The sequence below is a fragment of the Propithecus coquereli genome, unplaced genomic scaffold (genome assembly GCF_000956105.1).
Source record: "Propithecus coquereli isolate 6110/MARCELLA unplaced genomic scaffold, Pcoq_1.0 Scaffold224, whole genome shotgun sequence".
Taxonomy (NCBI): domain Eukaryota; kingdom Metazoa; phylum Chordata; class Mammalia; order Primates; family Indriidae; genus Propithecus; species Propithecus coquereli.
In genome coordinates, this window is record NW_012147634.1 from 1,005,439 (window position 1) to 1,018,170 (window position 12,732).

General features: G+C 36.6%; 1 protein-coding gene across 1 annotated transcript in view; it reads right to left on the bottom strand.

Annotated features, from left to right (window-relative positions):
- FBN2 (fibrillin 2) overlaps positions 1 to 12,732 on the bottom strand; it is a 288,365-nt gene that overhangs the window by 34,147 nt on the left and 241,486 nt on the right. Inside the window, exons 40-48 of the mRNA XM_012645034.1 lie at positions 11,318 to 11,443; positions 10,583 to 10,735; positions 8,545 to 8,613; positions 7,506 to 7,631; positions 7,195 to 7,320; positions 6,609 to 6,734; positions 4,718 to 4,834; positions 2,718 to 2,846; positions 2,145 to 2,264 (exon numbers count right to left, since the gene is read on the bottom strand). Of these exons, the coding sequence (XP_012500488.1) occupies positions 2,145 to 2,264; positions 2,718 to 2,846; positions 4,718 to 4,834; positions 6,609 to 6,734; positions 7,195 to 7,320; positions 7,506 to 7,631; positions 8,545 to 8,613; positions 10,583 to 10,735; positions 11,318 to 11,443 (1,092 nt within the window). The remainder of the gene's footprint in view (positions 1 to 2,144; positions 2,265 to 2,717; positions 2,847 to 4,717; positions 4,835 to 6,608; positions 6,735 to 7,194; positions 7,321 to 7,505; positions 7,632 to 8,544; positions 8,614 to 10,582; positions 10,736 to 11,317; positions 11,444 to 12,732) is intronic.

The window sequence follows — 12,732 nt, forward strand, 5'->3', positions numbered from 1 at the left end:
TTAAAATAAATAAGCATACCTTACCAGTGATTCTTGGCCAATTTGCATGGGGAGTTCCTATCTCACGGGATACTTTAACTAAATGAATAACTACTACACGTGATTTCAGGCACATTAGAATGTGAGCGTGGTGAAGACACGGCGCGTCTGTCTGGCTCACTGCTGCACCCTCAGCTCCTAGCATAGTGCCTGGCACATACTAAGTTCTCAATTCATATTTGCAGAAGTTTAAGGAATGAGTCATATCACATCTCTTTTCTTAAAAAACAAAAAAATCCAAAAAAGCCCGCAACGGTTCCACACTGAGCAAAGGACTAAATTCGGCCATCTGAGCCAGTGTGTGATGCCCTTACCACACGTGGGCTACTTGGGTTTTAAAATAGCCTCTTCTGTGCTCTTTCCTTCTTTGATTAGTAAATTCCTATCCAACATTTAAGAGTGACCTAGAATGTCCCCAACCTTTGTGACGGGCTTCCTCAACACGCCAGCCTCTCACCACTGCCACAATTCTCTGCGACCTCCTGTGTGCCCCACCTCCTCAACAAACCTTCAGGACAGTGTCTGTCGCACTGCATTACAAGGATGTCTTCATAAAACAGGTTTACTTACAAAATTTGTGCCTTTCACTAGGCAGTAAGTTACCTAAAGGCAAAGATGACATTTTTGTATTTCTAGCAACTAGAAAGGTGTCAAGTATTCACTGTAATACCCGCTGAACACAGGACGGATTTATACGTGTGTGGGGTGTGTGCGTGCACACATATCTGTGTGTGTGTGGGTATGGTCACATTGAGAAGAATTTCACGTGACAAAAATTGGTAAAAGAGATAGTCTGAAGATAATATTCTTATAGTGAAGTAAGTTAATTAAAAACCTATTTTTGAGAGATACAAAATAGTGTCATTGCTAACAATGGATAAAGAAAGTATTTGTGAAACTTAATAAAATGTAACTAAATCACAGATACAGATACTTTCACCAAGAGAAAAGGTAGCCAAGACCATCTGACACAAAGAAGCATATGCATTTCCCTTCCCCTCCTCATGGCTAACATGCTGCTGCTATTATTGGTCCACAAAGAGATGGAGCATGCAGACAATAGAGAATTGAAATTAAACATGAAAAAAGAAAATGGAAGGAAGACAAGATCTTAAACTTTTTAAGAAGCTACTTAGTAAGATGATTCTAGTATTATTAGTCATTATTTTTAAGTATTAAAAACACTAGACAATCTTACAATGGACTATACAAATGAGACAGGAAATCAGAATGACTAGGGATACCCATAATATCCAACTGTATGGTCTGAAACACAATGAGATGCTACGAAGTAGAATGCTTCCTCGACTCTGTCTATAGAACACCCTTGAATGTCAACAGCAGAGCTACGTATCTTTAGATGAAATCTTGCCAAGGGAGACAGAATTTTTAAAAAAATGGATACCTTAAAGGCAAAAATATCCCTCACAATCCTTTCACATTAGAAAAACCACTCTAAGATGCTGGTGCTTCTGAATTTCAACAAGGCTGTAAAAAATAATTTGTACAAAAGTGAAATAAAGTGAACTGTAAAAAGGTCAGCCTTCAGCGTGTCCACCAGGCAATTCTGGGACCCACTTTTGATGTGGTTACAGTGTTCTTGTGAGCTGGAAGCATTTCAATAGAAAAACATCTGTTACGACAAATGGATTAATATTTTCTGCTTTGACATGAGGCCTTCCCAAGGAAAAAATGTCTCAACAGCATTGTCAAGATTTTCTGCTTCACATTTCTAAGACCCCAGACACCTTTAATAGCGGTTTTAAAATTGGGTGCCAAAGATTACAATTTTTGTAGACACACGTTAAATCCAATAGAAAGTCTCTGTTGACATTTGGTAAAAAGATTAGAGTATGTTGAAAGTTCTCTGACTAGCGTAAGATTTCTGTTAATGAAAAACCCTACATCCCTGAGTTTTTCATTCCTACCATTCCACCGTCAAATCACTTCTGATAGTTCAATAAAACAGATGTGCGCTGCTGTGTGTTCGAGTCCTCAGGTCAGTGTGCTGGCAGTCACTGGGACTTAGTGCAGTTCCACAGAGTCTGTACCAGGTCTTATTAATCGGAACAGCTCGTGGACCGCAGAACCCACGTCAGTCTTACCAATGCAGTTCTCGCTTTTTACTTCGTACCCTGGGGGACAGATGCATCTGAACGATCCCTCCAAATTCTGACAGGTGCCAGGAGAACAAGAGCCGGGAAGGGCGACACACTCATTCGTATCTTCAGAGAGAAAGAAGAGAAAAAATAATTTAAACATGAGATAATCGTTGCATAGATTTAGCAGTCTGCCAAATGATATTAACATGAATTCAACAGGGGCCTCTGATCTGCTGGGTCACCATGGACAAATATTCCCTGAGATATTCTTTTGACATCTTGGGTATTTCTTATTTGGCAAGTGGCTAATTTTCCTTATTTGTTTCCTTTGCCTACTTTTATGAAGACATGGACAGCCTCAAGCCTTATCCCCAATTAAAACATTGCCTATGAGACATTCCCAATTGTTGGCTTATACCTTATACCAAAATTTCCCATTATAGCTTATCTTGGGCATGTGATCTGATGATCAAATGAAATGTGAATGAGTTCCTAAATGGCAGGAAAGAGGAGATTCACATCATCATTTTACAAAAAAAAAACACCATAAAGACTGCTTACTGTTTGGATACTTACCTATACAGTTTTTGCCATCTGGAGTGAGTTCATAACCTTCATTACACAAACACTTGAAGGAGCCAATTTCGTTAAAGCACCGTCCATTTCTGCACACTTGACCAAAAAAGGAACTGCACTCATCTATGTCTGCAAGCAAACAGGAGTTAGCACTTCAGAAAGAGTTTCTACATGTTTATTGTTTCACAAGCTGCAGCTTAAAAACCTTTATTGGCATACATTTACAAAATCCCTACATTATAATTCCTCACTAACACAGGGAAAGACGGCACGTCGAATGATAATGCAATTACTGGGCTCACAAGGATCACTATGGTGTTTCAACCAAAGGATTCACTTTTGGTATTAATATAGCTCATGAATTTAGGAACAGATCAAAGTTAAGATTAAAGGTGAAGCTTTCCATACTTTCCAAGTGAAAAATATTTTTCCCACATGCAAGGGGCTATATGGGGTTTAACTTGACTGCCTAACTTGTAGACACTTTACCTGGAGATAAGCTGACCATATTCAAAGGACAAATAAATGAGCATATTGAATACAGGAAAATCAATTATATTTAAAACACTCTAGAATCACAGGCAGAGTATAGAATTCAAAGGAAAAAAGAACATTAAGTCTTAGGTTTTCAGTTAAGCTTAGGGTTGATTACATTTGAGTATTTCCTGGCTCGTGTGAAGGTTGTACTTTGATCGGAGCCACATCTCTACCTTTTAGTTCTCCCTGACTGTACAAAGGGTCTAAGAAACTAGAGTCGAGAAGGCGATCGTTGAGTAAAATGTCCAATAAGCTCTAATTTTTTTTTCGTAATTGCAGAATTGTGAAAAATAAAGAAAACCAGGAGGAACTTATGTTGGGCGAAATTAGGAGGTGGGGCTGAGCTATGATGGTCCCATAGTGGTAGAAAACCTGAGACACACTGACATGCCCTGCAGGGTCATGTGAATGACAACGCATCATGCTGTCAAGCGCCAGTGCTGTGCATGGCATGCGGTGAACAAGGAATAAACGTTTGCTGTCATTTCTCTCATTCTCTCTCCGCCTACTTCACGACCCTCTCCCACTCACTTTCAGTTCTCACTTCACATTTGTGGGTTAGTGTGGTTAACTAACTAGTAAAATCCTCTACTATGCATAAGAGAAGTTCCTGAGGGCCGATCTGGAAAACTATCACCATGCACTATTTTTTTTTTTTTTTTTGAGACAGAGTCTCACTGCTGCCCGGGTTAGAGTGCTGTGGCGTGATCCCAGCTCACAGCAACCTCAAACTCCTGGGCTCAAGCGATCCTCTTGCCTCAGCCTCCTGGGTAGCTGGGACTATAGGCATGCGCCACCATGCCCAGCTAATTTTTTTCTCTATATTTTTAGTTGTCCAATTAGTTTCTTTCTATTTTTAGTAGAGATGGGGTCTTGCTCTTGCTCAGGCTGGTCTCGAACTCCTGAGCTCAAACAATCCGCCCGCCTCTGCCTCCCAGAGGGCTAGGATTACAGGTGTGAGCCACCGCGCCCGGCCACCATGCACTATTTTTGTGGGAAAAGACATCCTGGCTTCAAAAGCTTATAGAAAATGAAATTTCAAGACATGACATCTTTATAAGCAGGAAGCTACTCGTTTTTGAATGTAAATCTACAACGGATTTACGTAAAATATTTGTAATCACACTGAAACAATGAAAAATCCATCTTTGATCCCATCTAAGGGGTAAGAATACCCCAAATTATATGTCAGTCCCAATATGTTTACTATCATCTGAATAATCTTTTCCTCTGAATTGATCGTTTTATTGACAAGAGTGCTTAAAATAGTACACTGTCTTGTTACTATTTAGGCCAATGCTATGGTTTTAGTTAACTAGAAACCAGTCAATGATACTATACATCTTTTGGCACACATCTGTAATTTAAATAATAAAAATTTTTTGTTCTTTGGTTTCATTTTTTATTTGGTATACCGTGTGGCAATGAAATAGAAGCAATAGAGGACTGACGGAAGTACTTACCCAGGCAATCGTTATTGTGCGTGAGTTCAAACCCCGGGTAGCACAGACAGTTATAGGATCCAACAGTGTTTTTACAAGTCCCGTTTCCACACGGATGCCGCTCACACTCGTCAACATCTACAAAGAAACACTGGCTCAAAGGATTCGATTTTTAACTAGGAAAAAAAATAAGCTATTAACTCTTTTACATTTTCAACTTAGATTTTCCTCATTGAGTACTAGGAATTCATATTTATTTGAAGAACATGACTATGAGGTAGAGAAAAATAAAAATAATAAAATTGTAAGAAAAAAAGTACAATTTAATTCCTTACAGGCACAGACAATGCCCACAAGTAGCCTACGCAAAATCCCCTCAGCAGAAATGTTTTAATGAGAAGGTTTGCTTCGCAATCATAAGTAAACTGATCTTTTGAAACGTTAAAATAATTTGTTCCATTAAGCATTATAAACACTTACTCAGAAATTTACATCCCTTAATTTGATCAGGAAAACAAAGATAAATTTTAGTTTCCTGAATTTTATGAAGTAGTGGAATCCAAATTAGAGTCTATTAGAATTCACTGTTAGCCTTCCAAAAAAACTGAATTAAGAAAATATTTACAAAGTCATCCATCATATGAGAAGGCAAACTCCCTGGACTATGAATTCCAGGCTGCTGAAACTCATGCAAGAAAAAAAAAAAAAGTATTGTTCTTTAGGAAGGAAGCTCTGTGTAAGGGAGGTCTTACCGAGGAGTCTGACTGATTTTTATCATGGAAGAACTGTTATGAGTAGGGGCAGACTTTCCCTGCATGAATTTCTGAATCATAAATCTCACATGTTTTCTGGCAAATCATACTCTCTCAGGGAGTACAGCAAGGAGAAGCATGTGTAAGCAGGCATTCTCGGAAAGTTCATGCACGTAGGACCAGATCCTATATTTTCCTTTGCAAAAATACCAGCTAGAGAATTTTTCCTGTCGTCATGGGAGAAGTCCAAAGGGGGGGGCTCTTAGGAGGCAACGGACGAATTGAGACATTCTCCAGGTGTTCCTTGTGGTATGTGTATGCCGTAAAGGAAGTCGGTTCTGCAGTACTGAAATCTGATTTAAAATTCGCCTAGGTAGTATCTTGAATACCTAAAGAGTAGATGTACAATCCCAGCTTTTTCTACACTGAGAACATGCTAATTATAACTAGCCAAGTTTTAAACTTAACTTTCCTCCTTCAAGTGCAAAGCGCAGGGAGAGGACTCTGGCAGAGGCGGAGCCAATTGCTGATATCGGATTTAAGGAGTCACACTCAGTGCCATTCTCAAGGCATCCAGCCCATCTGCCTTTGGAAACATTAATCATCAGCTCAGCACGTACTTACTGAGCACTAGTATTACTTAACTAACCATTACAGTAGCTACTGGGAATTTGTAAAGAGTTTGGCCATATTTTCTCCTAAAAGAATTTTTAATAGATAAAACACAAAATATGCAGGTAACTCCAATGTATTAAATTATGTGTGTAAAAAAGTATGTATGTGTATAGATATATTCATTTTAATACGGTCACTCTTACTACTACTCCCTTGCATTCTAAAATGCTTTCTTGAGTGGGAAATTAGAGGGGTAGAGGGCGGCTGGTACAGTGGTAAATTCCATATAACCCAGAGTGCATGTCAAGCCACGCAAATATCTTCTGGGGAAAAAGGTTGAGAATCACTGAACTCAAAAACATACTGTAGTATGTCCTTGCCTGCAAATTTTCCATTGAATAAAGACTTAAAACAGTTTGACACAGTGAACTTTGTGCAAGACTGTTTCTGCCACAGACATGGCAGCTACTTGTGGCGCATGATGGAATTATAATCTATTCTGGAGTCTCAGTCGCACTTCACTCCCTGCAGCTACGTGTCCTTACCCATGCACATGGTCTGGTCTTGAGAAGCCTTAAAACCGTTGTGGCAGATGCACTGGTAACTTCCTTGCAAATCAACGCACAGGCCATGACTGCAGACATTAGGAATTTCTAAACATTCGTTGCGATCTAAAACAAAAAATTAAAACACATGTTACATGTATCTGATTTTTATTAAGCCTTCTTCATTTTTCACAGATGTGTTTCCCTAACCTGCTATTAATTATTACAGACAGGCTGAAAATGAACCATAACGACAGATGAATCAAACTAAGCAAGGCTTTAAAGTACCCAAGCCTCCTTTTTTAATCATGTAATTTTTTTAATGTTTATTGGTATCTCAAGGATACTAATTTATTTTCGGTCCAAATCCTACAGAAATCTATCTAAGAGATTTCTTTTCTTAACATAGTAATCTGAAAGATATGGTCAAATAGGTTCACTATAAATAAGTAGATTGAGTCAGAAAATCTTTTCAAAATTATTTTTGAAGTATTTTTTGATAGGAAAGCTCTGGATACCTTTTTAGCGTAGGAAATCTAAACAGTCTTGTGTTCAGTGCCGAAGAACAAGTCGGCCTCTCGCTTACCTACGCAGGCCCCATTGGGTGACAGCTTGAAGCCTGCAGCACATTCACAGCGGTAGCTGCCAGGACTGTTGATGCAGTCCGCGTTCCGCTGGCAGAGATTGTCGCCGTTGCTGCACTCGTCGATATCTGAAAGAGCAACGACCCCATTTTAAAGTCTTTCATCATTGCATTAGGGTCACATTCGCTTCATCACTTTGATGATCAACTCTTGAATAATTACAGAAGAAACAGTAAAAATCAGAAAACTGTCTAAAAGCCATTTATGTCTATCAAGATTTTTTTGGACAAAGGACACGTATTATGCAGATTACCTTCGCAGACCAAAAGCAGGTCATTGTAACTGAATCCTGTGGGGCACTCACAGCGGAAGCTGCCAATTTGGTTAATGCACACACCATTTGCACAAATGCCTGGAATCTCTTTACATTCATCAATGTCTGAAATTGAACAGATTTGGTCAAATATATGTGGTTCTGCTTAATGTATTTACCATATAACCTCAAATAATGCTATGTGTACTCTGGAATGAGAACATTTTCAGTGTCACAAAAATCAATTATATACTGGCATAAATGATTTTGTGGTTTATGAAAACATATAAACTATAACATAGATTAGGTCGTCTAAACAGTGATGGAAGAATTTAAGTAGCTGATAAAATGTACCAAGTAATTTTAGTGTCAAAATGGCAAATGAACTTCCTAGGGACAAGCCTCTTCTTCGAGTTACATGTCAGGTTACCCTAACTGTGTCTGTTCTTCTGATAAAGAAGGCTATGTTTTTTTCATTGTGTGTACTTTGTTATATACATATTCATAATGGAGACTTAAAATTATATTGCTTACCAGATCTTTGAGGAAGAAAAGTAGAGTGAGCAACATAAAGTACATTCAAAAGGAATTAATTTATATGAATAACAATTCTGCAAATTCATAATTAGACCAGTAGAAACAGATACCACAAAAATACACCAGAAACTTAAACATGTACTTATGAAAACAGCAACTAAAGATTAAATAAGGTAGATTATTTAGAGTCATGTAATACACCATGCATGACAAGGAAAATTAAAGTTTTAGCCCAGTATGTAGGAAATCTTGAGATAGTCATGTAATTATCATAACTCAATCACTAGACTATGCTGATGGAATAACTTTATCAATACTTGGTTAGAGCCTTTAAGTGTGTTATTTCTCTCGTCTAACTATATTAGAATCGAATCCAGATTATTATATTTTGGGGTACTCTTGAATTTTAAAAACATTTTATAGATTTTTACAAAATGCTATATATATATATATATATATATATATATGTATGTTAAAATAAACATAATCTGGAAAGACTTACCAACAGCTTTTCCTGTGTGAATATCAAAGGTGAACCCAGGAATATTTCCACATATGGTTTTAAAGTCAGCTTTAAAATATAAACAAAGCAAGGCACTCTTAAAATTCTCAAACTTCTTCAAAGTAACATTTCACATATTACTTTCACAAAATATATTTTATTCTATTCACAACCAGATGTTTTAATTTCTATCATATTTATTGAATAACGATGCCAACTCTGCAAGGTGTGGATCCAGGCATCCTTGACCATTGTTATTAATGTTATAATTATTACTATCATTAATGTTTTATTGTTCTGATATTAGAAGATAAGAACTCATTATAAGATTCAAAACAACTACTTACATACTTAAATTCTTTGGCTATTCAGAGCTATAAAAATGATCCAATTTATACAGATTTGAAAAAACATATTAGAGTACAAATTTTAAAAGGGACTATGGATTGCACAATGGCACAGACATACAAAAATAATTGTGTAGTGGAGAAACAGGTTAATAATGAATAATGAATGAGATGTGAATTTTGCCTTTTTTTTCACCATAAGTGTATTATTTGTTGGGATGTGAAATTTGAGTCATCAAAAATAATATGTCATGAAATAAAATTGACAATAGGAGTTATACATAATTCACATTAACAGAAATGTAAAAGAATTCTGATTTTTAATAAGCAAAATGCTTCTGATGCCCACAGTTACATGAGTGAGTCAAACTCCCGAGAATAGTATTAGATAAAACTTGTACTACATGCTATACTCCAAGTACTATCAGAGCAAGGATCTTGTATATTTAATCCACCCATATACACTGAGCATCCAGAATAGATAGAGGCATATAATAGATGCTCGATTTAATGATTTCTAAGTGTCTGGCAATGTGCAAATTATAATTTACATACATCATCTCATTAATCATCATTATAACCATATGAATTAGTCACCATTATTATTTATTAATCATCCTTATTTTATATATGAGGAATCAGTTTCAGAAAGAATAAATACTCTACATGAGGTCACACAATAAGTGGCAGGCTTTGATTTAAACACAGACTTGTCTCTCAAACTTAAGGCCTTTGTTTCTCAGAAAGAAAGTGGTATTTTAAGTCCCCAAACCAGTGATCTTCTGTTTCTAACGATGAAAGTTTTTAAGTTGAGAATTGTGAGAATGTTTCTTTTTAATTTTATGGACATAACTGTGGTAAGATAGGGCTATGAAAATCCACTGGACCACTGAATTTGAGCCACTGAGAAAGGTCTACGTGTCACTTTTCATCACCTCTCTCCTTAACTTCATCACCACATTACATGAAACATTTCAATACATACACCCTAAGTAGTGTTGAAAAACAAACGCACAATCAGTGTTTCTTATTTGTCCTGTTGGTTCAACTCTTCATATCTATAGCTATTAAAATTATCACTCTCAAGGTCATAAAAGAACCTGAGTGGGCAACAATTTTAAGATAAGCATTTTTTTTGCTTGTCTCTCATTATTTTTCATTTTTTTCTTTCAAAAGAATATCTTGTGAGAAAAATATTACCATGTAAAGACAATTTCTATTTTCTGCCTAAAAATTTCATGTAAGTCAGAGGGAGATGTATACGGTACACTTTGACAAGTTGCTTTTATGTAAGGTTTGCTCATCAAATACATTTTTTGCTTATTTTTCAAGATTGAACTAAAAAAAGATCCTTATTGAACTCAGTTTTTCTCAAAATATTACAGTTTCCAAGTCTAGCACAGTGATGCATGGTTTAAGATAATGAGTTTCAACGGATCAGTGCTATAAACTCTAACTCTTCAGCAATGGATTCTATTTTCAGGATTCAGAAGACATATTCAATGTATGACTCAGAAATTAGTGTTTGAATCCCGAGGAAGGCCACCTGGGAAACCGAACCACGTGACGCTCTTAGACAGTTTCAGAACTGAGCACCTCTGGTTTTAGTACACATGGACTTTGACTCTGCTGTCAAACACACGTGCGCGTCACTGACTGGCCGTCAGCAGCAGAACGAGCTGTGTGCTTACCGGTTCCGGGTGTTGGGCACGGCTCACAAGGCTTGTTCCAGGCTTTGCCCACATTGTATGTGCAGCAGCACATTCTCTTTGTCACATTAAAAGGCAACTCATTCTCGCAAGTGGTTCCATTATAGCTTCGGTAGCAAAAGCTTTTTCTCATGTCTACCAAGAGACAAACAAACAAGTTAGTCAGTCACATCAGCAAGTGGTTGGTAATGAAGCTCACACAACTGTAGACAACACAGTTCTGAAAAATTTCTCAGTTACCTGCAGCTATCTTTAAAAATAACTCTTCAAGTTGAACATAAATCATTTTTAGATTAACATCTCTCCTGTTTTTAGATAAGAGATTTCATTTATAATTTTCTTGGGAGAAAATGTTAGAACATATTTGTTTCTTCACTCAAAAGCATTTATTTAATTGAAAAAGTAGTAAGCGTTAAATTTCATATGTTCTTTTATTTGTATAGTAACATTCACTTTGCATGAATGGAGAAGAAAAATTAAATATATACTGCTAACGTTGGATGAAATTTTCTACCTTAGACTCATGCTTTTTAAAATGTAACTATATAGCCAAACCTCAAAAATGTAATACTGAGCCAGCATTTATAAGACTCTGAAATACTTCATCATTCATAAGACTTAATTTCTAAACATTACAAATGATAATTCTGAGACATAAGTGCTTCTGTGTGAAGTCAACAACTGGGACTAATTTTCATCTAGGAGATCTTCACCTACCCATGCAGTTGTGGCCGCCATTGACTTGCATGTATTCAGGTGGGCAGATGCAGGTGTAATTTCCCAGGGTATTGTAGCAGGTCCCAGGCCCACACACACCAGGATGTGCAAAACACTCATCGATATCTAGAGTGCATGAGAATATCCATTAATCAATAAAGATATTTTTCAATTAACTTATATTACTTAAGCTACCGAACAAAGTATAGTTGATTACCCAAGTCTATATTTACACGAAATGCAGAAATACAGAAAATACCCCAAAATATGCACTTACATGACATAGGTATATCTTTCTTTAAAAGAAAAAAAAAATCCCAATATTAAAAAAATATAAATCATCTGAAAAATTATTCTTAAGTGCCCCAAATAATTTACACGGCACCTACATGCATATTTTTATTAAAATTCATATTCTTTAAATGGAATTTCTTTAGAACCTGCTTTTTGTCTTATGTCTCTTAAACTACATTTTAATGCCAACTTTGCACTGAATGCGGGTTAGGAAAGCCTTTATCTTTGTAGCTCCTTTGAAATTAGTACCTTTCAGAGATTCTAGAAGCAGCTGCTGGTTGTTCTCCTTATTAAATCATATTTCTTCCAGATGCATTTAACTAACATGTTCCAAAAGAAAGGTTATAATGGAAATAATTATGTTATATGTTTAATGTTTTTTTTTAGAAGCATTCATTCATTCCACAAATAAATATTGAGATTCTACTGCAGCCTAGAACTTGGAGCTATAAATGTGAATAAGATGTGGATCCTGCCTCCAGAAGCACCCAGTGTGGTGGTGAGACAGCCCCAAAAGGTGACTGCAATGCCACGTGCCAAGTGAGGGGATGGAAATGAGAAAGGCCTCTGCGCAACCTCTGAACATCTTCCCATGATGTAGTGCAACATTTAAAAATTAATGAAAAATATAAACTTAATACTAGCATTTAAGCTTGCCTATTTTTCCTATATAAAATAGAATTCTTATCAATATTTGAACTAATGACTTATTTGACATTGTATGTTTCACACTACTCCATTTCCCCATTTATATTTAATCAATCTTCCTAGAAAAATAATGGTAAATTACAGCAAATGAGCTATAAATTAATTTATCATCATACAACTTAGCAACATTGATATGAAAAGAAAAGAGTGATGAACCAGTCAATAGATCCTTTTTTTTTTTGAGACAGAGTCTCACTCTGTTGCCTGGGATAGAGTGCTGTGGCGTCAGCCTAGCTCACAGCAACCTCAAACTCCTGGGCTCAAGCGATCCTCCTGCCTCAGCCTCCCGAATAGCTGGGACTACAGGCATGTGCCACCATGCCTGGCTAATTTTTTCTATATATTTTTAGTTGTCCAATTCATTTCTTTCTATTTTTAGTAGAGATGGGGTCTCACTCTTGCTCAGGCTGGTC